We start from the raw sequence: 26,662 nt of genomic DNA, 5'->3' as shown, positions 1-26,662 counted from the left end.
AGCAAACATTTAACTTCTGTAGAGCAGTGTGTAAGGAACCTACTGTCATGATGTCTACAAAATGGATTTCAGCAATTGTGCTGCTGCAGCTCTGCTACACTGGCTGTGGATTCTGTGGGAAGGTCCTGGTGTGGCCCTGTGACATGAGCCCTTGGCTCAATATAAGGATTATTCTGGAGAAACTCACAGAAAGGGGCCATGAGGTGACTGTGTTGGTGTCTCCACAGAGTTTCATCATTGACTACAACAAGCCTTCCACACTGAAATTTGAGGTGATCCCCATGCCACACGACAGAGAGGCTGCTGAAAAGTGGCTAGATCATTTTTTAGACGTAGCTACTAATGTTATGCCAACATTGTCACCCTGGCAGTCAGCATTAAAACTGGAAGAATTCTTATATCAAGATGATGGAAATTTCAAACTGTGTGAGACTATAGTCTACAACCAGTCAATCATGAAGAAACTCCGGGAAGCTAACTACAACGTAATGGTCATAGACCCTGCATTACCCTGTGGAGAGCTGATTGCTGAACTACTGGGGGTCCCTTTTGTGTATACGGTAAGGTTCTTTATTGGTGACACTGTGGAAAAATACTGTGGGAAGCTTCCAGCTCCACTTTCCTATGTTCCTGTTACCATGACGGCACTAACAGACAGAATGACTTTTCTGCAAAGGGTAAAAAATTTAATGTACTCCATTTTCTTTAACTTCTGGATCCACCAACATGACAATCCGTTTTGGAACCAGTTTTACAGTGAAGTATTAGGTAAGTGATTGCTTTTCATTCTAAAGTAGTTGTGTAAAGAAACTTAGGTGGTTTAAAAACAGTCTAGGAAAATGAAGAGTATATTTTTAAAAGTTTCAATTCCACATAAACCTTTATAAGTGATAGCAATGAACTGTTATCCATAATCAATTGGGAAGACGAGGCAAGAAATATCTTGGAATGGTTACCCTGTCTTTACAGTCATCTAACCAGTTTGTAAGGTACCGTGATACTTAATAGATTGTTATCAAAACAAAATATAAAACACACTAATAAATGTCAGTCTAATGGAAGTTATATTGTTTTTTATCAGATATAGGATATCGCAAATGAGTCTTGTATACTGAGTTTTCATAATGGAAGAGATTTGACATTTTATTGGTTAAAGAAGTGTAATATTTGTTGTAAAAGTAAGATAATCCTTTTTCCTGATTGTGGTAACAAACTGAAGCCTGAACTATATTAACAACGGATTAACTTTGGCATATATAATTTCCTTTGTCTGAATTTTGACCCACAAATTTTGAGACTCATTAATTATTACATTTAAAATGTGTATTATTCTCTCCTGTTGGGGCAGAGTCTTTGCCATTCATCTCTCTCTCTCTCTCTCTCTTTTTTTTTTTTTAACACGGAATGAAACTTCATTAGTCTTACGTGAACTGTTTCATCATAGCTGGTCATACTGGAAAGTTTTCTAGAAGCTTTATACTCCTTAAGGGAGTACTACACAGAAACTAGAAAAATTAAATGGAAAACTAAAAAAGTTAATAGCTTGAGTTGTTGAAAGATAGCCCTTTTTAAATTACTAATGACACATATTCTATTTTATCTGATTGCTTTTTCTAATAAGGAATGGTTTTGCTTTGCAATTTTCGTATGTTTGGCTCTCATTGGATTCCATCAACTGAGGTTGGCTTCCACACCCAACTATTTTTGAGAATCTTGGTGTTGCCAAGTCTGGTTTCTCTGGGATATTGGATTAAGGCCCACTCTTAGGACCTCATTCTAATATAATTACTTCTTTAAGGTATCTAATTCAAAAATATGATCAGATTTCAACATGAATGTTAGAGGAACACAAGTCAGTCTGGAACACTGACTTTCCAATAGATACCTTGTTTCACAAACAATATATTCAAAGGAATAAAATTTAAAACTCCTTAGCTTTATACATGATTTAAGTTTATACTGTGCTGATTTCACTGCAAATAATTTGAGAACTAGGAAGCACAATGTGGGTGTAGGTAGTGTGCTGGGTTCTATGGATTTAAATCCTTAAGACAGGATTTTGGTCTCAATTCTATTCTCATAAATAAATGCAAGATATAGAAAAATAAATATGTTCTGTTAATAAGAGAAACTTTTCCAGGGCTATCGATGAATTTTTAGTCCATTTGTCATATTATGCATAAAGAGGGGAAAGTTATAGGATTCTCTGTATAAATATTATGGAATAGATGTCATCCTTAGGATCTATGGCAAATGTTTAACTCTGTCATCTTTAGTAGGCTTGTTTGTTTGTTGTATGTACTTTTGTTGATTTTCAATCCTGCATTCTCTCATATTCTTTATCAGGAGATTCTGAATATACCATGACCATAACTTCCTTGTCAATCTCATAATAAAAATAACTAATAAAATGGCTGAAAAATTTAAACAGAACAAAAATATATATAATGAATAATAATTGGCTTTGTATTTCTCTACATAAGCACTATTAAGTATTCTGGTCTTTATATCAAGATATTATCTGTGCTTCATTAAACATAAATATTTATTAGATACATCTTTTCTTTCTTCTTTGTCATTAGGAGGAATGACTAAATATTCATTTTTGCCTTTCTTTTCACCGAATCTAGATTTGATATCTTTCTGCAGAATATTTTAAAATTTACATTATTCTTTACATTCACTTATAGTATTAGTTTTAATGGATGTAAAAATCATTGAACTAGTCTAGTCATGATAACTACTTGGGTTGTTCCAACTCTGGTATTACAAAAAAAGTTGTCCTAAATTTATTGCACTTATATCCTTGCCACAGTGTTCTCTAAAATTGCTGAATCATTTAGCCTTTATCCTGAGATCTTTTTTGGGGCTGATAAAAATTATTCCATTTTCCTCAAGTCTGTTTATCTTAGTACCTGTAAGAACATTTTAGGGAATTTAAGCCTTTTTTCTATAATGTGTGTACAAATATATTTTAAGCCCAATCAATTGATGTGGAAATTTTCAACTAATTTACACAGACATAAAAATATTTTATATCTATTTCAAAATATTATGCATCTACTTTCAGATTTTAGAAAATATCATACCAACAAAAATATGTAAAATGTAAGTGTACCATTGAAAGAAATAATAAAATAAACTTCTGTTTATAAGTAAGTTAGGAAATAGATTGTTGCCAGTATCTTAGAAACATCTTTCTTATAGTGGAAACTATAAACCTGACTCTGGTAAACATTTTGAAAATTTCTCATCTGCTATCTATATGTGGTTCTTTCAAAACTTTATTGTTTAGTTTTCTGAATAGTGTACAAATACAGTTTGCTATTTATGCTCAATATTCTTTGGTGATGGAATCATGTATTTCCTCTCTTTTTTAAAAAGCTCTCTATATAGTGTTTTATGGTGTAACTACACCATGCCAATCTGTGGATGGACATCTGGCTGTGTAAAGTGTTTTATGTAATGCTGCTGTTATGAACACTCTTGTATTTGTCACCTGTTGTATAAGAGCAACAGTATAAATAAGGTATAAGCTATATACATTTTCCCTTACCAGATAATCTCAGAGCTTCCTAAAAAATTTATACTTCAACAAACATTATGTAAATTTGTAGTTTATCTGTTAACAGGGCATTTTAGTCCCACTGCTCCATGTCTATTTTCTTTGAGTCTGTTTATCTGACTGACCTACAACTAATATTTTAGGGAATTTAAGTCTTTTTTTCTATTGTATGTCTTGCAAATACGTTTTAAGCCCATCAGTTGACTTGGGGATTTTCAACTAATTTACACAGACATAAAAATATATCTCTCTCCACACCTCTTCAACACAATACTGAAGGTTCCTAACTAAAGGAATAAGACTAGAAAAGGAAATAATACAGAGGCCAGAGATAGACCCAACCAAGGTAGTCCAGTGATGTTTGACAAGGAAACAAATGTAGTACAATGGATAGTCTTTCAAGAAATGATGCTGGACGCAATTGGACATCCACATGCAAAAAAAGAACATAAGTACAGGACTTACTCCCATCACAAAATTTAGCTAACAATAAATCATAGATCTAAATGTAAAATGCAAAACTATAAAGCTCCTGGAAGATAACCTAGAAAAAAACCTAGATGATCTTGGACATGGCAATGAGCATTTGTACACAACACCAAAGGCACAAAATAGAAATAATGAATATGTCAGACTTCATTAAAATTAAAAACTTCTTCTCTGTAAAAGACAATTTCAAGAGAATGGATCAATAAGACACTGATTGAGAGAACATACCTGATAAAGAATGTTATCTAAAATATTTTATAGGAGCCCCTGCGTGGCTCAGTTGGTTAAGCATCCAACTCTTGATTACAACTCAGGTCACGATCTCAGGGTTGTGAGCTTGAGCCCTAAGTCTGGCTCCACACTGGGCATGGAGATTGAGCTTCCTTAAGATTCCCTTTCTCCCTCTCTCTCTGATCCCTCTCAAAATATTTATGTATGTATTAAACTCTTAGAAAGCCATAAGGAGACATACAACACAATTAAAAATGAAGCGAAGCAGAAACCTCAACAAAGAAGATACACAGTTGGCAAACAAATATGTAAAAAGATGCTCCATATCATGTGTCATGAGGTGAATGCAAATTAAAATAATGATATAGCACTACACATCTGTTAGAGTGGCCAAAATGCAGAATAGTGACAAATACCAAAAGCTGGCCAGTTGTGGAACAGGAATTCTCATTTATTGCTAGTGGGAATGCAAAATGCTATAGCCACTTTGGAAGACATTTTGATGGTTTCTTAAACTGAGCATACTCTTACCATACTATCATACTCCTTGGCATGTACCCAAATAAGCTGAAAACTTTTGTCTGTACAAAAATGAGGCATGGATATTTATAGCAGCTTTATGCATATTTGCCCAAACATGGAAGCAACCAAGCTGTTCTCCAGTAGGTGAATGGATAAACGGGTAGATCTAGATAATTAAATGTTATTCAATACTAAAAAGAAATGAGCTATCACACCAGAAAAAGACATTGAGAATCCTAAAATGCATATTACTAGGTCAAAGAATGCCACCTTAAAGGATAAATACTGTAGAAGTCCAACTATATGACATTGTGGGAAAGGCAAAACTAAGGAGACAATAAATATCAGTGTTTTCTAGGAGTGGGGGCTGGGTTTGGGGTGGGGAGGAAGCGGGATGAAAGGGGAGAACACAGAGGACTTTTAGGGCAAGTGAAAATACTCTGTTACCAGAATGATGGATAGTCAGATAGAAATCATCCTACCTGTGCCCAGTCTCATAGAACGAACAATACCAGGAGTGTACTATAATGTAAACTACTGACTTTAGAGAATTAGAATGTGCCAGTGTAAGTTCATTAAGTAATGAACTTATACCTGATGTACCACGATGTTTGCGGATGTTAATAATGGAGAGTCTATGCATGTGTGAAGGTGAGGGCATGTGAAAAAGTTCCGCCTTGGGGCACCTGGGTGGCCCAGGGGTTGAGCCTCTGCCTTTGTCTCAGGTCATGATCTCGGGATCCTGGGATTCAGTCCCGCATCAGACTCCCCGCGCGGAGCCTGCTTCTCCCTCTGCCTGTGTCTCTGCCTCTCTCTCTGAGTCCCTATGAATAAATATTTATTCTTATTTATTTAATTATTCTCATTGTCTCGATTTTACTGTGATCCAGAAACTGCTCTAAATAAGTAAAGTATTACTTTTTTAAACAGTGATTCAGATATAATATTTTTCCTCAAATGTCTTCAAAGAGAAATTACTAATCTTAGCCTAGAAAAGCTGTCTCTAGGTATCAACCCAGCTAATACGACTTACCTCTGAGAGACTGGTAACTGTCCACTGAAATTCTCTTCTATTTATCTTGCTTATAGTAAGGCATTTTGCTATGAATTCAGACTCTTTGAAATTAAAAGCCACCTTAGTAGACTCGTCATGTAGGTTTATAACACTCTATTCAAACATTAGCAGTATTTACATAGTAACTCCAATTTAACAGCTCATTTATGTAATTCTGCACTGTGTTCCTAACTCAGTGTGTGGGAATCATTTAATTATAGGAAGAATTTGGTGGTTAATTTTAATTCTATATTTTTGTTTTACAATTCCTCAATATAACATTTAGAATGTGTTATGAAATTATGTGCCAATATTTGCATACTTTTGTTTAATTTTATTCTCTTTATTTTTGTTTGATTCTGTATTTGTATGTGCACCACTGCTTCAAATAAAGAATTTTAGCAAATATTTAAGTTAGGTACTTCTCAAAATGTGGCCTATAAGTTACATGCAATAATTTCACCTAAGGAGGTGATAATCAAGACATGACATCATACATTGAACAAGACCTCTAATGTACAGAAATATTTTGACGTGGAACCTGTGAAGTGGTGTGTTTATCCAATCTCTGGTGTTTTCAAGAGAACGTCCTTGAGAAATTCTTCTTCATTATCAGATTAAGACATTTGACTATATAACATCAGACTTAAATTCAAACACTACAAAGCAATGACTAAAATGAGGCTCTCCTGCCTGTGTTATATATGATCACCAATTTTGGTTATGATCTTTTAGAAAGGAAATTCTCATATGAATTTTTATTTGTTTAAATGGAAAACATGGGTTTTTCTTGGTTTCCAAAATGGTTGATTTTGTCACTTGCAAATAATCATTCCTCCCCTTTACAATCTTCTAAAATTAATACTCAGAATCTTCCTTTCAAAAAACATCTTTTATAGGTAACACCAAAATAACTGTGTGATGTTGATGATATGTACATGTATATTTCACATTCCAAAGGGGGTTATATTGGGTACGAATTATTCAGAGAATTCGTACTAATGAAATATTGGCAAATCAATTGTGGTGGACAGTGATGGGATTTGATTGAGGAAGGTAAAGTAAACAAATACTGGTGGGATTTTTTATCATTATGAGTGAACCAGAGACTATAACTGGCTGGGAGGTAGAGAAACAATTTGAATTGGAAGTCAAAAAAACATTGAAAGGGAATTTGTGTTGATACAATGGGGCTAATCTATCACCTGCCATTTAACTGGAGAGAAGCAAGAAGTATTAAATTTATCATACATGGAGTTGTGGTTAAATTTTTTATTGAATTTGTTTTTGTGAAAGTACACTTGCACATGACTTTCCCGACCTAAATATCCTCTGACCCACCCTCCTTCTCATTTCTCATCCTTCTCTTTCTTACCTCCTCTTTATTCCCTCCCTCTCTCCCTCTCTACCTTCCTTCCTCCCTCTCTTCATCTCTATCCCTCTTTCTTTTCCTTTCTTCCTTCCTTTTCTTTCTCTTTCCCTCCTTATCATTTTAACTTTCCCTTCCTTTTAATATCTCAATGTGATAAATAATCTAGGAGACATAGATTTATCTTTTTCCTTAATAGCCTGTCAGTAAATTAGCGTAGATTGCATTCCAACAAATATATATACTGGTAACCTTTACTCGACTTTTTTTTTTTTTTTCTCCAGGAAGACCCACTACATTATGTGAGATTATGGGGAAAGCAGAAATTTGGTTAATCCGAACATATTGGGATTTGGAATTTCCTCGCCCATACTTACCTAATTTTGAGTTTGTAGGAGGGTTGCACTGTAAACCTGCCAAACCATTACCTAAGGTAGGTCTATTACATTGGGGGATTTCTTTCGTATCTTATTATATAATGCTGACTCTTCTTTAAAGTATACTTCCTTGATAACAGACATATGATGATTTTTTGTTCTTAATCTATTTTGCAAAACATAAAGGTCTCTCATGGTTGACATTACCTTTTTAGACTTCACTTTGATATTTTGGCTGAAGAAAGAAATAATTCAAGCAGCAAGTTAAAATACCAGTGTGTCTACAGTTTGGGTACTGAATTGATGTAACAGTAAACTAAAGCTTTGGAAATACCCCAAAAGTTTGTGATAGTCTTCCTAACTTTCTAACTATGATGGAGTTATGAATTGGGACTGTTAATAACTGGTTGAATGATAATGATTTCATGAGAACCCTCAGGTAGATTCCAGAGTTTTGTCAGTAAGAAGAAAGTGTTGACAGAAGAATGGACACAGGTAGCACTTCTTGAAGAAAAGTGATCTCTACCAAGATAAAAAAAGAATTCATGGAAAAAACTTTTTTTTTTTGCGATGACAATGATAAATTCAGTTTTGGACCAATTCACTTTAAAGACTCAAAATAATTTTCAGGTGGATATTTCTAGTAATCATTTGGATCATACAAGGTCTAGGTTTTAGCAGAGAGCATTAGAAACAGATTAGGAGTCATTGAAATAAAGAAGTCATAGAACTAAGAGACAGAAACACTGAATTCATTCTTTGTTTTTAATGTTATTTATTCATGAAAAACCCACAGAGAGAGGCAGAGACAGAGGCAGAGGGAGAAGCAGGCTCCCTACAGGGAACCTGATGTGGGACTCAATCCCAGGGCCCCGTGATCACGATATGAGCCAAATGTAAATGCTTAACCAATGAGCCACACAGGTGCCCCCAAACTGAATTTATTCTTTAGGACCATGTTGTCAGGTTTTTCTGAAACGAAAAGGAAAATTGTATACCACAATCCAAAGTCATCAACAAATAAATGTGGACAGTCAAAAATGTTGGAAGAAGACAACATGAGAAGTAATAGAGAATAATAGATAAACATAATAAAAATATTGTATTTAACTATCTTTATCAATAACTACCTTTATCAAGGGATTGAAGAGGTAGAGACTCATTTGCCTAGGATGTAGGTGAGTGAACATAACCTCTGTAGAAGATTGAGGTTGAATAGTGTTCTCAGGAGGTTCTTGATTTCTAATTTGGGTAAGATATACATTTAGGTTTAAATTTTATTTTAGGATTCTGAATATGCTTTTATTACCAGTCAAGTTATGGCTGCATGTAAGCTCTATTAAGTGTTATTATAGCAGATAATAAACCAATATCAAAGAAAAGTATGGAAAGAGACAAAACATATTCCTTGGATCACAAGACAATACCTCATGCCGCACTATTATATTCATCATGTCATCTTTACTTTTCATATGCACAATTTTACAAAAAAACTCAGACACGTTTTACAAGGGGGGTGGATTATTCCATTCCAAACCCAATTGCTAATACAAACATTTGGGCAATATGAATACCAACATAGCTTATATCTCTGATGAAAAAGTTGTGCCAGGGACTGCATACACAGGAAGAAAGCAATGAAAGCCAGCCAAATCAAGAATCCAAATCTAACTGCTATATATATATTTTGTGTGTGTGTGTGTTTGTGTATGTATGTATATTCAATCACTGTTTCAGGGAGGCAAATCAAAATGGCAAAATGCCAACTCCTGGGACTTCAGAGATATTCTACCAATATTATCTAAGCTAAAATAGCAGTCCACTTTCATGTATAACATCATCCTTTCCCTAGTAATTTTAACAGCCTTGAATTGAGAAATGCTTTGAGAAATAAATAAATATAATTGAGAAATTCAATAAATATATTGAGAAATATCACACCGAAGCCAATAATACTAACACAGGGAAAGCACGACAGATCTATGCATGTTGATATCACATGTATCACAAATCAAAAGACCTCAAAGAGATTTTGCAGTGCCCAACTTGCATAACTCTAAGTAGTGACCAGAGGGTTTTATTTGTATAGGAGTTTATATTAACCAATGTGCTAAGGTTCAAATTAAGGGTGTATCAGCTATTTGTGAGAAGGTAGAGAAGCACTGTCTCATAAATGTTATCCTCATTTAAAACAACAACAACAGTTTTTTAACTTTTAAACTGTATTACTATATTGTCAATTCTAAAAAAAATCATTTTTACTCCAATTCATCAGGCAAAGAATAAACATGAGAAAATTATCCTGAAGTCCTAATAGAGAGTTAGATTGACTTATTAACAATTTAACGCAGGTAAACTGACATGCACATTTTAAAAGTCTAGTTAGGACCCTTTTGTAGGCTTCTTACACGGAATATTTTTGAGTTTTCAAATATCTCTGCTGGTTCATAAAATTAAGCCTTGAGCATAAGAGTTCCATGAGCCATGGGAAAAGATGTCTCTTATTGCCTATTCACTTTGTATAATGGTTCAGTTTCTGATAGTTTTCAGAAACCTATTTCCTCTTAAAGATGCTAGATTGTTCTCTGTGGCAGAGAGTAGAACCAGTCTAACATCTCGGATACTTCTCTTGACGTCTATTTTAGAAGTATAAGTGAAATCTTCCCCTGTGATCCTGCACATTTATAATAAAGATAATTTTATCACTGTAGGAAATGGAGGAATTTGTCCAAAGTTCAGGTGAAGATGGTGTTGTGGTGTTTTCTCTGGGGTCAATGGTCAAAAATCTCACAGATGAAAAGGCCAATCTCATTGCCTCGGCTCTTGCCCAGATTCCACAGAAGGTCAGTACAACTTTGGGGCCTGGTTGATAGCCACTCTGCCAATTGGATAGAAAGTGTAATGAATAGGACTCTTTCTAGATCAACTCTGAAACACTGAGCATAACTGGTACCACCTTCAAGTAAAAATTTCTTAAAACATTGAATAGTATATTGGGGCACATTTAATCATTTTCTTAGTAAGTCTCTGCATTACTATGGAAATACATCTTTTTATACAATCATTTATTTTCAGTGAAATAGAGATGACAATGTTAAGTTCCCAAAAATGTTTTACTATTTGATATCTTATGACCTGCACTGACTATTCCCCAAAGTCTCAAGTGTGTTAGCGCCAGGTCCAGGAAAAGAGCGATGGTGTACATTAGAATAGACAGGAATTATGCTCAAGGATATACTTTATATTTTGAGGTTTTACTGAGACTATATCAATATCTAGTTGGTTTAAAAGTGGAAGCCTAATCTTTCTAATTTGAAATTTCTACAGTTAAAAACAGTTAAAAATCCTAATATTATTATCAAACAATATATATTTTCTGATTTATTATATTTAATTAACTTGAAGTTTGTTGTCATTATAGTTCTAGATTTCTACTTTTTATAGATTCCTCTTCGTGAAATACCCTAGAACTTTTTATGTTTGTATATTAGTTAAAATATATAAACCTCCATAATGGTAAGCATTACTAATTAGGGCTGCTAAGTCTTTGCTATTTATTTCTGCACTTTTTGCCACCCAAGGATGTAGAGAAAAAGGCATTATTTTGCATGGCTGGCAGGAATTCAAACTGGTGCAGTCACTCTGGAAAGCAGTATAGAGGTTCCTCAAAAAGTTAAAAATAGAACTATACTATGATCCAATAATCATGCTACCGGGTATTTACCAAAAGAATGCCAAAAGACTAATTCAAAGGGGTACATACCCCGGTGTTTATAGCAGCTTTACAATAGCCAAGTTATGGAAGCAAACCAAGCGTCCATGGACAGATGAGTGGATAAAGAAGACATGGTGTTATGTAAGTGATGAATCACTCAATAATACTCCTATAACCAACATTACACTGCCTATTAACTAACTAAATGTAAATAAAAATTGAAAAAAAAAGATGTGCTATACATATACAATGGAATATTTTTTTCAGCCATGCAAAAGAATGAAATCTTGCCATTTGTAAAGACATGGGAGGTGCCAGAGAATATAATGCTAGGCAAAATAAGTCAAAGAAAGACAAATGCCATATGATTTCAATTGTATGTGGAATTTAAGAAACAAAACCAATGAACATGGGGCAAAAGAGTGAGAGAGACAGACAGACAGAGAAACCAAGAAACAAACTCTTATAGAGAACAAACTGATGGCTACCAGAGGAGAGGTGGATGGGGGGATGGGTTAAATAGGTGGTGGGGATTAAAGCATGCACTTATCATGATGACTACTGGATGAATTGTTGAATAAACTAAAAACTTAAAAGAAAGAGTTCACCATCTATTAATATTTAATGTGAACTTAGTTTTACAGAGCTCCCTACTCTGCAACAAGTATGTAAGAAAAGGTTAACATCCTAACAAGATACTTCATTAAATAGTGAAATAAAGCAAACCTCCAGCTCTTCCTCCCTCAAACACTATAGAGAAAGGGAGAGAGAGAGAGGGAGAGGGAGAGGGAGAAAGAGAGAGAGAGAGAGAGAGAGAAAAGAAGAAGAAGAAGAAGAAGAAGAAGAAGAAGAAGAAGAAGAAGAAGAAGAAGGAGAAGAAGAAGAAGAAGAAGAAGAAGAAGAAGAAGAAGAAGAAGAAGAAGAAGAAGAAAGAAGAAGAAGAAGAAGAAGAAGAAGAAAAGGAAGGAAGGAAGGAAGGAAGGAAGGAAGGAAAGAGGGAAGCAGGAAAGAAGGAGACAGTCATTTAACAAGCAGACAATAAACACTTAAAACTAATTATATTTTCAGAAAACGTTATATTTGAAACATGAGAGTTAAGATGGCCTTATGACATTAATAAATTACCAGTTTTCATGTTTATTTCAATGCTATTAAAAACCCCCGTGCTCTGATGGATTAAACTAGTCTTTTTATTTTTCATCTTTTCACTTATAATGTCACACCAAAGATTTTTAAGTGAGAAATGTAAAAATGATGAAACTATACTTAATAAACTATTAGGACAAGCCCTTTTTGACAGGGTTAATGTAAACAGTCCTCCTATATTTCTGTGCTTGCAAACGACCCCTATGTCCACTTCTCTCACTATCACATAAAGTAGTGGTGGGCTACATAACTTACAAATAATTCTACAGCCCTAAGATGCCTTCACTGTGCGTTTTTACTTGCAAAATTAAAGCACTGTCTTTGACAGGTTTTATGGAGATACAAAGGAAACAAACCAGCCACGTTGGGAACCAATACTCGGCTCTATGACTGGATACCCCAGAATGATCTTCTTGGTAAGACTGAGGGGAAGAAAACCTGTACAGTTGGATAATGGGCAAGTAAAGTGGCTGTTTAGCAGCAAATACATTCAATGAATATTTAGTAGGTAAAATGTCACGTTTTAGGCTAAAATCAAAAACACACAAAACAAAAAATGTTGGTGAAGATGTGAAGAAAAAGGAACTCTCTTGCACTGCTGGTGGGAATGCAAACTGGTGCAGCCACTCTGGAACACAGTATGGAGGTCCCTCAAAAAGTAAAAAATAGAACTACCCCATGATCCAGTAATCACACTACTGGAGGTTTTTTCTTTTTTTTAAATTTTTATTTATTTATGATAGTCACAGAGAGAGAGAGAGAGAGGCAGAGACACAGGCAGAGGGAGAAGCAGGCTCCATGCACCGGGAGCCCGACGTGGGATTCGATCCCGGGTCTCCAGGATCGCACCCTGGGCCAAAGGCAGGCGCCAAACCGCTGCGCCACCCAGGGATCCCACTACTGGAGGTTTACCCAAAGAATACAAAAGAATAAATTCAAAGAGATACATGCACCCCTATATTTATAGCAGCATTATTTACAATAGCCAAGATATGAAAGCAGCTTAAGTGCCCATCAATTGATGAATGGATAAAGAAGAAGTGGTATGTGAATACAATGGAATATTGTTCAGTTTTAAAAAGAATGAAACGTTGCCATATGCAATGATATGGATAGAGCGGGAAGTATAGTGCTAAGAGAAATAAGTCGGAGAAAGGTAGATACCATATGATTTCATTCACATGAGGAATTTAGGGAACAATAACAACAACAGAAGAAGAAATGAGCAAAGGAAAAGTAAAAAAGAGAGGGAGACAAACCAAGAAACAGACTCTTAACTATAGAGAACAAACTGCTGGTCCCCAGAGGGGAATTGATTGGACGGGGCAAGGATAAATAGGTGATGAGGACTAGGGAGTGCACTTGTTGTGATGGGTACTGGGTGGTGTATGGAGGTGTTGAATCACTCTATTGTACACCCCAAACTAATACAACATTGTATGTTAACTACACTGGAATTTAAAACAAAATTTAATAAAGGAAGAAAGAAAGAAAGAAAGAAAGAAAGAAAGAAAGAAAGAAAGAAAGCTAGAAAAAGAAAATCAAATGTCACATTTTACTTGCCGTCTTAAAGCAGAAATAATTCAAGAATTGGCGGTTCATTTTAGAGAGTCGGTGCTTTCTTCGATTCACAAAAGAGCATCTTCAGTTGAGACTCCCATCACTCTTCAAGTTTCAGTCTCAGTTCAGGTATTTCCTCCTCAGTAAAGTCTCTGCAGACAATGCAGAGGGAACTACTGCCTCCTTTCCTGGGATCATAGTTTTCTGAGATAGCCATAGCCCAGGTGCTCTTGGCTTTTGTAGAAAACTGCTGCTTTCTTCATTGAGTTACCCCTGTAGTCTTTTCCCTCTTTCTCCAATTCTGTTAACCAATCCAATTCATAGACAATGAAATCCTCATCCACTTCTCACCCAATTCCAAACTAGGTCATCCCAAAACAAAAGCTTTTATCACTCATGGTGGAAGCAATGGGATCTATGAAGCTATTTATCACGGGGTTCCTATGGTGGGAGTGCCTTTGTTTGCTGATCAGCCTGACAACATCGCTCACATGAAGGCCAAAGGAGCAGCTGTGGAGGTGAACATCAACACAATGACCAGTGCAGATCTGCTCCATGCCCTGAGAACAGTCATTACTGAACCTTCGTAAGTACTACTGCTTTAAAGGCCTACCGTGGATTAGGCTACCCATCACACCTGGAAATATTCAGCGTTTCATGCCTTGTAACTGATTTACTTTTAAATGACAACCATAACATGACCAATATCAAAACCGCTTTATTTTTTCATTTTCTTTTATTAATGTTTTTAAATATTTTTAAGGGTTAAAAAAGTGTTTAAAGTTTGTAATTCCTGGGATCCCTGGGTGGCGCAGTGGTTTGGCGCCTGCCTTTGGCCCAGGGCGCGATCCTGGAGACCCGGGATCAAATCCCACATCGGGCTCCCGGTGCATGGAGCCTGCTTCTCCCTCTGCCTGTGTCTCTGCCTGCCTCTCTCTCTCTCTCTCTCTCTCTGTGACTATAATAAATAAAAATTAAAAAAAAAAGTTTGTAATTCCTAGTAGGAAAACATTATTTGAATGAATACCCTAATGGCAAACCACTGTAGAATGTTTGAGCTGTATGTGGGGCAGAGGAGTAGGGATTCCCTTCACAGCAGCCCAGCTTTCTTCTTGAGGCAGAGATACAGTGGTTTGTATTACTGCGACATCCATTAGGTGATCAAAGTTGCTTTTCTTCAACAAGGGCTTTATTTGTCAGAAGGGCGTTATGCTTGACCTCCAAATTTGGCTGACAATTTACTGATGAGATTCATGACCTTTGGGTTGCTCTGATATTTTGACATATTTGCTGGGTTCTGGGCTACATCCTGGAAGGCCACCATAACTTCTGGATCCTGCATGGCTGCAAGAACCTCTGGGTCACTAAGAATTTCATTGAGCCCAGGCATTCCTGCCATTCCAGGCATCCCCCTGCCATTCCAGGCATTCTTCCAGGAAAATTACTAGGCATTCCCTACCCGCCCGCCCGTCCCTGGAAAGCCACCTGGGAAAGAGCCATACTGAGCTCCTGATTGTCATCTGGCTTCTTCCTCCCTCTGGGCTCTCTCATATTCTTCCCGAGTCTTCTTAACCTTTTCTATTCTCTTTGATCTCTTGCTCTTCAGGTTTTCGTTCATACTTCCTCCGATGTTCAGCAATTTTCTGGGCCCTCGGTTGAACTTCTTTCAGCATTGCATTAACATCTTCATCATAATCCAGTTTACAAGCAAGGTCAAGATCATGTGCTGCTTCTTCCCAATGACCCAGAAGTCTGTGTGCTTTCCCTTGCCACTTGTAAGGCTGAGCTGAATCAGAATTTATTTCAATACCTCTGCCACAGTCTCAAATGGCAGCACTTGGCTTCTGTAATTTAATGAGGACACTGGCTCTCTTGGCATACAAAATGGCTAAGCGAGGATTCGGTTTGATGGCATCTGTGAACAAGTCAATGGCTTTCTGTAGTTCACCATCATTTTGGGCATCAATGGCAGCCACTTTTTTTTTTTTTTTTTTTTTTTTGGCAGCCACTTTTTTATCATTTGCTTGATCCATCATTTTGTTGGTTATCTCTACATTTTCATCTCCCATTTCTTGAGGGGCATCAGTATCTGGTTCAATTACACCTTCATTGTCAATATCTAGATCACTTTGCTCACCTGATGGTTCGTCTGTCTTTATGTTTCCCTTCGCCTTCTTACTATTTGTTTTTTCTTCCTTGGTATTGTCTTCTGATTTGGTTTTATGAGTAGCAGGTGGTATTTCACCCCCATGCACTCCACCCACTCCCGCAGGAAGCGCAGAACTCTCGGATCGGATCCTGCTTACGCATTTTGACGAAGGCACGAAGCTTGCTCACTTTGCGGGGGTCCGTGGTCCAGGGGCGCTGGCAGGTGGCAGGCGCTGCTGAGGTTACAGCCCCATTCCAGGCGTGGGTACTAGATCAGCATGACTGTGTGGATGCGGCTATTTTTTCATTTTCTAAACATTGAAATGATTTGCTGAAAATGGGGGAAAAAAGACTAATACTTCAAATACTTTATTAATGTTTTTTTCAGAATGAATAATGATCATGTGAGTTCTCAGAAATTTTTTGAATATGCTTGTTTGTATAGACAAACATACATATGCTTATTTAAATATTATGAGCATTCACTAAGTACCAAATTGGAAATGATAATTCACTCTATCATTCAAAAATAACCATCATTAACACTGACTATACCATTGATCAGTATATGCATATACACAGGGAAGAGAGATATTGAGTAGGTATTAATTTTATAAATATTGGTATTAGTATGCATGGATTTTTAAACAAAATTGTGAATTTCATCTGATTTAGCAATTGAAATTTTCAATTGATGTCATTATCTTCATCTCTTTCAGTTAATCAATCTGATTAATTGAAAGGAGTCTATAAATTAGATTGAACTTTAGTTATATATCATTATATGCTATTTTTTTCTCTGAATTGTCTCACCAAACTAAAGAATTAATATATGAATACAATTTTAAGTCTTTATTTTTATGGATTTTTTATTTTTGCAAACCTTGAATTCTAGCTATAGAAATAAATCTCATCTCAAAGAGATATGTATTACTTAAAATTTTAATTTGTGAATATTTATGCCGCTTATTTTACTTAAATTAAGTCTTTTTGCAGTATTTTAAGGGAATACACTATTTACCATTAAGTAGAGATTCATTATTCCAAAATGTTTCAGATTCATTCTTAACTGAATATATTACATGAAATTTTCATTCAGTGAAGACTCATGGATATTAAATTTCCAGATCAGCCTGGAAAAAAATCATTTTTTAAAAAAATTCAGACCTAATTAATGATGTATTGTTATATATTATTTTCTATATTTTCCCTAGGTTATATTATGTTCTTTCAATACTGTTAATGTAGAACAAAAATTAAAATTTTTCTTCTCAGAGTTTTTTTTTTTTGTTACTTATAAAATGTTTGGTAGTTCCATTTTTTCTCTATTTCAGAGATGTCAAATTTCAGTGGTCTCTATGTTAAAATATCTTGGTTTGTTTCCTTCTCTATTAGTTTCTAAGTATCCTAATCATTTTTTACCTTTCTTAAGTCACTGAGATTTCCTCAATCTCTAAATTAGTAAATTTACTTTTTTGCCACTAGAAAATACTTTTTCTAATTTCTTTATTAATCCTTGAAGGAGGTATTTTTAACAATTTATTTCAACAACTCAGCTATACCCTTTATCACCACTTTTTGTTTTATAACCTGATTTTCTGTAATTCATAACACTTGCATTCTTATTTTACTTCAATGCTCCTCTTTTTTGAACTGTGTATTATGCCTAATTACATTCTAAGCCCATCATTTTTATGGTTCCCCCCCAACATTATATAAGTTGTTATCAAGGCATTATCTTTATCTAATACTCTCAGTATTTGCTCTGAATTTGTATAAGTGCTTTATGTGTACACTTGTTTCCAGATTATCTCAGACTCCATTATTTTTTTTTTCAGAGGCAAAACTCAAGAGATTGTTACAACATTCCATTTGTATTACTCAAATCTTAAATTCATATTTCAGAGGAGAAAGTCAACTCAAATGCAATTTTGTTGGAACTAATCTACATAAAAGCATCTACTCAAAGTCCTAGTTGCAAGGTTTTTAGACAAAGGAGTTGATGTACTGATCCCCAAAAGGGAAGACACTCAATGCTTGCCTTGAGTCCAACTTGAAAAATCAATGCTAGTTGTCCAGTTCCCCCTCCCACACACATTCCAATCAAGTGACTTTTATTAAGATGTGCATTTAAGTCATAATTTTCAAAATATTACAAAAAATGGATATTACATCCATCTGGGAGATGGACCCAGGGTTAGGAGCTTCAGCAAGGCCATGATCTTCTGTTTCTCATAAATGATGGTCTTGATGTCTAATGCATTAGACTATTACTGGGTTGTTAACTGATGCTAATTTGGTTCATTTTACTAAATATCAGAGTAAGTCCTGCAATTTTTTAGAACTCTACCTTATTTCATACAAAACTTAAGTTCATAGAATTAAATTTTTTGATGATTTGAAAAGTATTGATGCAAAAGGCAGAAACATAAGTGCTCTTAGAATTTTCCAAGAAAATACTGAAGTTATTTATATTAAAATATCTTAACATTAACTCTAAACTTAGTTGTAACTCTGAAATTTTCTAGGAACAAAAGAGTTTCATGTGGAGTGTATATATGGATGTATTTGCATCCCTTGTCTTCATGCTTAGAGGAATTAAGGAATACAAAAGATTACAATTAAATGCATGAACCATAGTGATTTTAATTGTTTATAGTATCTTGATAACAGTAACTATAACATTAGTGTACAATAAAATGTTTAATGGTAATTTTAAATATGAGAATAAGCCTTTCTTTTCACATTTATAGGAAATCATACTTTTTAAAAAAGATTATTTATTTATTAATTCATGAGAAACACAGAGAGAAAGAGAGAGAGAGAGAGAGAGAGAGAGAGAGAGAGAGGCAGAGACACAGGCAGAGGGAGAAGCAGGCTCCATGCAGGGAGCCCAGTGTGGGACTTGGTCACGCCCTGGGCCAAAGGCAGGCTCTAAACCACTGAGCCACCCAGATGTCCCAGCATGCTTTATTTTTATTTGAATTCACAAGTACAAGTTTATCTATCTAGCATATGTGGATTTCTGGTTTTAAATCTCTATCTCTATCTCTCTGTCTCTCAGTGGAGAAAACGTTGAACAAAAGTATGATTTGGGAAGAGAGTACCCACTATAGTTTACCTAAAATGTTTTAGGATGAACCACGTGAAATTACTTCTCTAACCTTACTAACATTTCAACCCGACTGGAGAATATTCTTTCTCACCACACACAAAAACGAACATAAGTGAATTATCCTCTCCTACTGCATCTAGCATACCATGTTCACTGGTGAATAATAACCACATTTCTCCTTCTCCAATCCCAACAATATGTAAATCACACTAGGACATCTCTTCCCAAGTCATTTATCTTCTACCATCTTCACGTCATCTGGTCGAAACTTTTATCTCTAACACAAAACCCAAAGGAAATATACTAATTCTGGCTCATCAACCAAGAAATGGTTGGTGATGATATCACTTGCCTTTCAAATACATACTTCTATCCATTTTTGTTTGAGAGATTAGAGTTGTCAACTCCATATAACTATTGCTACTGTCATGCCACATGATTAGGGGGGTTTAATTCTAGCAAGATATTTCTATTTATCTAAAACACTCAAAGTCCATGTCCTTGCCATTTCCAAAATTATCCCAGTATCTTTACCAACCTTGATATTGTCAATATAGACACTTTCCTTTGCATCATAGAGACACAACTATGTGCACTGGAGGAATTATCACAGTGCCAGGGTCTTAGACACTGCAGAAATTGTTTATAATGTTGATTATCAGCTTGTCTATAATCATGATTATATATAGCCAGATATTAGAGACCATGCTAGTGAACCTACTTATGGGAGTTTCCCCACAATATTGGGTTATTCCCAGTCTTGGTTTTGGAACAACCCTGGAAACTATACTTTACGCAATCTCAAAATTCTTCCTTGGAGAAATTAGGACATACATTTGCAATAAACTTATTTGATTTTTTATGTTTGCATTTCATCACATTCTGTTAAGAATATATTTCATCTACATATTCCCTTCCTGACTCTTAAGATGCTATGCAACCCACAAAGTTTATGTCTCAGCAAGAATGAATTTTTTTTCTCAGTGTATCTATGGCCTTTGGCTTACATAACCTATAACATGTATCACATGTTACCTGTAATGAAAACAGAAACTCTCTAATTTCTATATTTTTGCCTGCCAGTTATAAAGAGAATGCTACAAGATTATCGAGGATTCACCATGATCAACCTGTAAAGCCCCTGGACCGAGCAGTCTTCTGGATTGAGTTTGTCATGCGCCACAAAGGAGCCAAGCACCTGCGGCCAGCCTCCCATGACCTAACCTGGTACCAGTACCACTCCTTGGATGTGATTGGATTCCTGCTGGCCTGTGTGGCAACTACTATATTCTTGGTCACAAAATGTTGTTTGTTTACTTGTCGAAAATTTAATAAAGCAGGAAAGAAGAAAAAGAGGGAGTAGATCTTTCTAAGCTGGGAAGAGGCCTTAATGGGCAATCCCGTTCATTCTAACCACCGTGACTTTAATGAAAACACCGTATCTCCATCTCATTTTCAAAATTCCCATTCTTCTACTCTAGCCTGGAGGTAAAGCCTAAAATTCAACATGATCATTAACTAGTGAACATGTCCCAGTATTCCTTTGTCTTTTCCCAGGTGCCTTTACCCTTTCCTCTCATTTTCCTGGCACAAGGACACTAATAATTTTATGTATCTTTTTAGCCAAAATATCGTTATTTTTCATTATTCTTTTTCATAAAGATAAGTCCTTCTGCTTGCCCAAATTTGCTGCGGTCAGAGCCTAAATTGATAAGTACTGTAACAGTGCATCATACTAGGGAAGGTCTGCAAATTCCTATTTTATACATAGATAATCATGGCCTTTGTTCCTGCCTATAATCAACAAGTACTCATGTGTAACTATTTTTGAAACAAGAGTATGGGGACTGCCCACAAACAAAAGAGATTAATTGAGTCATTATTTTTCCTCAGGGACAGAGAATGTCAACAGTATTAAAGGTGAATAGATCATCTATAGAGGAAATTATTAAGAAATATGGAAAAAATCGTACTTTTATGAGATGTTTAATTAACAGTACAAGTAATAACATTAAAGTTAAACGTCAATTTATTATATTGTAAAATCACTAATGCCCATAGTCTGTAATCAGTCTTTATAATCAAAGATTTAGTTCCCTAGCAAAAACAAATATTTCCTTGGAATGTAAGATCATCATATTATTTTTCAGTCTGTATATTTTGCAAATTTAAATGTATCAATTAAATATTATGCCAAGGATGTAAGACATTAGCAGACCTGCTTGACTCAGAGTATGTTTTAGTAAATACTTATGACACAAAACACTAATTAAAATTCATATTTGACTCAGCTTTGCATTAATTTAACAAATAAAGACTGTACTTTCTTTATACTTAATGATGTATTCTAATTAAAGTAAAACTTTATTATTGAAATTAAAAATTTCAATAGTTGATGTATAATTGAGGTGATAAATTACAGCCCTTGACTTACGGACATTTTTGAAATTCATATTCATTTCAATATGGCATATTGAAAATTACTTCCAATTTAAAAATAAATGCATGATATGTGGTATATATGAATATGTGTTTCTTTTGAATATGTACATTCCTGAAAATGCAAATAAATTCTTAAATCTTTTTGTGAAGGCTAAAGATGTATTTCTTAAATGCTAATATTTTTAAAGGTGGTTCATGTTGATGTGTTTTGACTTTTACAATTTGATTATGTCCTGAGAAGAGCTCTTTATGTTTGCTCCATGCAGTTTATTCCTATTGGAATATAGCCAGTGGCTAAGATCCAAGAGAGATGGAGTAGCCATTCATGGTGTTGAGCACCACCCAATTCAGGCACCCATTTGGTTTCTGAAACTGGCCACCCACAACATAGAGATTTGTTTCTTCTCAATAGCCACCGTTCACCTGCTTTCTCCTCTCCTGCTGATTACCTGCTGATTTCTTCCTTTCCCTAAATAACATCTGAAGACAGTGGGCAAAAATTTCTGGGTGATACCAACTGCATTAGTTGTTCTAACTGCAGCATATTTTTGGATAATAAGCAAATAAATAAACAAAAATAACACATACATACAAACACTTGTAAAACTGCTCAGATGAGGAAACACTCATCCCTAATGAGTAGAAACCAATCCCCATTAGCTGGAGCACAGATACACAGTTCTTACATTTTAAGACCTTGGAGAAATTCAGGAAGCTGCAGCTAATATTTTTACTTATTTAGTTCATAAACCTTCCATGTTCGCCTTACCCTCTGGGAGCATCTCCTCTGGTTAGGGTTCTTTACCTGATAGGATGATCCAAAATTTCATCCACTCCAAATAAATGTCAGTAGCCTAATTATCTTTGGTATTTTGAATTCATGATCACAGCCAAGAGAGTAACGCCTTCTTTGAACAAATTCTGAAGCATAGGAGCCAAAATAATCAACCTCAAAGTAATTCACAGTTAATAATCTATAAAATCCTGGTCATATCTCCGGGTAGAATCTTTCTCCTTGAGAAATGCAACCTCCAAACTGCCTGACTCCAAGAGGTAATAATGAAAAACAAAACCGTCTAGGGCAATAGTGAGGCATACTTGTTAGGGGACTCATTCTCCCTTTCAACCCCTTGAGATCTGAACCCATGTTTTCAAATGAAAATACAGAAAGCATATTTATGAGGTTATGCTTTGACACATACATTGCATCCTTTAAGACAGCCTCTAAAATATATAGGATATTGTCTCCCAGCTAAAACCCTGAAAAACTCTCATTAGTTAAGGAAGAATTTGGTAAAACTCAGCAAATTCTGTGAATATTAGACTGTTGAATTTCCTTAGTTGAAATATATTTCCCGGTTATACATGATGTTGACGTCAACACCAAGATTTTCACTTAAGGTCCACGTGCATAATTGGTTATCTGGCAGAAATACTACAGGGAAGGGGAAGAGGAAATCTGTCATTTGGAAATTATAATAAATTCTATGAAGGAAAAATGGTGCATCCCCGAGGATGGAAAGTGACCAATGCAATTTTTCTACTTTGTGGTTAGCTAGAGCCCTTGAGAGTTTACCATATTGGGTAGGAGGAGGGCGAGATCTCTGCTATTAACAAACTGAACATTTAAGAGTTGGAGACGTGAAATGAGCCTTTCACGGTGAGGTGAAGTCCATGCCGTGCGTCACATGAACTTTCCACCAGGTCTCCATTGCTCCTTGATGCATGAGCCTTAAGATCAAATTCGGAGAGTCTGGAAAAAGACACCGACATTCACAGGACTGATCATCCAAACCATCTTATCATTTTTAAAAAAGATTTTATTTATTTGAGAGAGAGAGAGAGAGACAGAGAGAGAGAGCACAAGCATGGGGAGGAACAGAGACAGAGGGAGAGGGAGAAGCAGGCTCCCTGCTCAGGAAGACTTGAACACACAAGTCTCATCCTCTACTGACTGAGCCCTCATGGGGCTCCATCCCAGACCCCAAGCCATGAGCTGAGCTGAAGGCAGATGCTTAACCGGCTGAACCACTAGAGCATTCCCAAACCAATTTACTATTGAGATAGTTGTCTGTAGAACATGACTTCTGGAGGGAATTTCCACAGAATAGGAGTATCTTCATAATCCATGCAAACACCAAGAGGTTTATTCACATACTTCTACCTGAAACTTTCTTACCTTTAATCTTCCCTCTAACTGGTCCCAAGTCCTTGACAACCCAGACAATCCATTAGTCTTTGCCTATAAATCTATAGGTCTGTAAAGAAGGTCACCATTTTCCCCACAAAAATGGAGTGACCTGGATCTATGCTTGATATTCTACCCATTGGGAAGATTTTGCTCCACCACTGTGTTTCAGAGACACCCTTGAGTGGGGCTGTAACAATGGCTACTTCTTGCTGCTTAAGAATATCATGTGTACTCATACATAAATTGGGATATATGACAATGTTTTCCCTATTTTCAGTTGGGAAGGCCCTTTTGAATCTGAAGGGGAGGATTCACAGATTTATATCCAAACATTGGTAGGTTCCATGGGAGTCTAAGCCACCCACAGAGACAATTTGCTGGAATCTCTGGTCCTGCTCTGAACTGTTCTCATATATACCTATTTAACTGTAGAATGTTGCTGCTAATGTTCAGTCGTATTTTGGTTGTTACCACAACATAGGCCATCACAAGTAGCATAGTCACTTGGTGCCCATGGTCAGTCTCACCCAGAGCTCAGTAACAAGCCAGGGACTGTGGTTTCTATGGAGAAGAGATACTGTGAAAATAGGTCATAGTTTAGCTTCAAAAATCCTAGGATTCTCTTTTTGGAGTTTGTCAGAAATGACAAATAGCAACTTAACATTGCTATTTGCTATAGGCATGGCAGATACCCTTGGAATTTTTTTTTTTTTTTTTTCTTGTAGTGGTTAAAAAACAACACATGAGATCTACCCCTCTTATCAAAATTTTAATTACTTTTTAAAAAGATTTTACTTATTTATTTGACATAAAGAGAGAGTACAGGCAGGGAGAGCAGCAGAGGGAGAGAGAGAGGCAGGGAGCCCGACTTGGGGCTTGATCTCAGGATGCTGGGATCATGACACAAGCCAAAGACAGACACCTAAATGACTCAGCCACCCAGGCACCCCCACAAAATTTTAACTATACAGTCAGTGTTGGTACAACAGATCTCTAGAACTTGTGTATCTTCCGTAACTGAAATGTTATACTTCTTGAACAGCAGCTCCCATTGACCTATCCGTCCAGCTTCTGGCATCTACTGCTCCACCTTCTGTTTCAATGAGTTGGTTTACTTTAGACACTTCATATAAATCAGATTTAATCACTCAGGTTCCATGCAGATACCAGAGTCACCTAAAAGGTTTCAAACAGGGACATTTTGATTGAAAAAATACTTAGCAAATACCTGGACAGTATGAAGGGAACTAAAAGAAAAGATGAGGCTCCCAGACTAACAATAGTACAGGTCATTACTAACCCATTGGGCTAAGATATAAAGGAAAACAGTAACGTTCTCAGAGACTAGTGAGAATAGGAACTGCGGAAGAAGAAATGTAGGCAAGAGATGTAGTAATGGAAGCTCCAAGCAGTTGCCTAAAACTAGGTCCCAAGCCAGGAAGGGAACAGCCAAATATATTTGGTCTCATCTACTACTAACTGAATTCAACCAGAAGCTACATGGCAGAGGAATTCACATAATAATAGAGTGCACCGAGGTGAGCCTCCTGAAACCCAAAACTAGAAAAGAAAGTTAAGGATAATAGATCTGGGAAGATAAATGAGAACAATAAGAGCATTGAGGGCCGCCCTTGAGAACGGATCAGAGAAATAGAAGCTATAAAGTGAGAAAAAGGAAGACTAAGTATTAGTAGTAAAACTGGGGATTTTATTGTTAGGGAACCCAGGAGAGGATGGTGTTTCAAGAAGGGGAAAAGAACATCCGTGAAATTACTTAAGCACTCTCATTGATACGTGATGCAAACCCAAGGAATCTTCTACAATACACTAACTTGTAGTATGCACGTGAGTTATCAGTGAGGAGACCGACCTAATCAACTCTACAGATTCAACTGTTTACCTGAAAATCTAAACTTATTTAGTTGACTCTGGAAAACTGTGTGGAGGTTCCTCAAAGAGTTAAAAATAGACCTGCCCTACGACCCAGCAATTGCACTGCTGGGGATTTACCCCAAAGATTCAGATGCAGTGAAACGCCGGGACACCTGCACCCCGATGTTTCTATCAGCAATGTCCACAATAGCCAAACTGTGGAAGGAGCCTCGGTGTCCATCAAAAGATGATGGATAAAGAAGATGTGGTTTATGTATACAATGGAATATTCCTCAGCCATTAGAAACGACAAATACCCACCATTTGCTTCGATGTGGATGGAACTGGAGGGTATTATGCTGAGTGCAGTAAGTCAATCGGAGAAGGACAAACAGTGTATGTTTTCATTCATTTGGGGAATATAAATAAGAGTGAAAGGGAATATAAGGGAAGGGAGAAGAAATGTGTGGGAAATATCAGGAAGGGAGACAGAACATAAAGACTCCTAACTCTGGGAAACGAACTAGGGGTGGGGGAAGGGGAGGTGGGCAGGGGGTGGGGGGGAATGGGTGACGGGCACTGAGGCGTACACTTGACGGGATGAGCACTGGGTGTTTTTCTGTATGTTGGTAAATTGAACACCAATAAAAATTAATTTATAAAAAAATAAAAAATAAACTTCTTTAGTTGAATAATTATTAGAATTAATAGCAGCTAAATAAAATGAGCAGATACTGAAGATTTTATGAGTTTGAACTTACTGAATATAATCTTTTTTTTTAAGATTTTATTTATTTATTCATAGAGACACACACACAGAGAGAGAGAGAGAGACAGAGAGAGAGAGAGGTAGAGACACAGGCAGA

The 26,662-nt window shown here is 36.1% G+C and overlaps 1 protein-coding gene and 1 pseudogene across 1 annotated transcript; one reads left to right on the top strand and one right to left on the bottom strand.

Annotated features, from left to right (window-relative positions):
* On the top strand, positions 1-21,889 carry LOC112923691 (UDP-glucuronosyltransferase 2A3-like). Its single transcript, XM_072748844.1, has 6 exons — positions 1-768; positions 7,515-7,663; positions 10,319-10,450; positions 12,797-12,884; positions 14,395-14,614; positions 20,375-21,889. The coding sequence occupies exons 1-6, from the start codon at positions 48-50 to the stop codon at positions 20,652-20,654; spliced, it is 1,590 nt and encodes a 529-aa protein (XP_072604945.1). The 5' UTR covers positions 1-47; the 3' UTR covers positions 20,655-21,889.
* LOC112923599 (hsc70-interacting protein pseudogene) lies at positions 15,071-19,549 on the bottom strand (annotated as a pseudogene).
* Positions 21,890-26,662: the final 4,773 nt, after the last annotated feature.

This window comes from Vulpes vulpes, chromosome 2 (genome assembly GCF_048418805.1).
Source record: "Vulpes vulpes isolate BD-2025 chromosome 2, VulVul3, whole genome shotgun sequence".
In the NCBI taxonomy this organism is placed as follows: domain Eukaryota; kingdom Metazoa; phylum Chordata; class Mammalia; order Carnivora; family Canidae; genus Vulpes; species Vulpes vulpes.
This window is presented reverse-complemented; position numbering and strand designations above follow the sequence as displayed.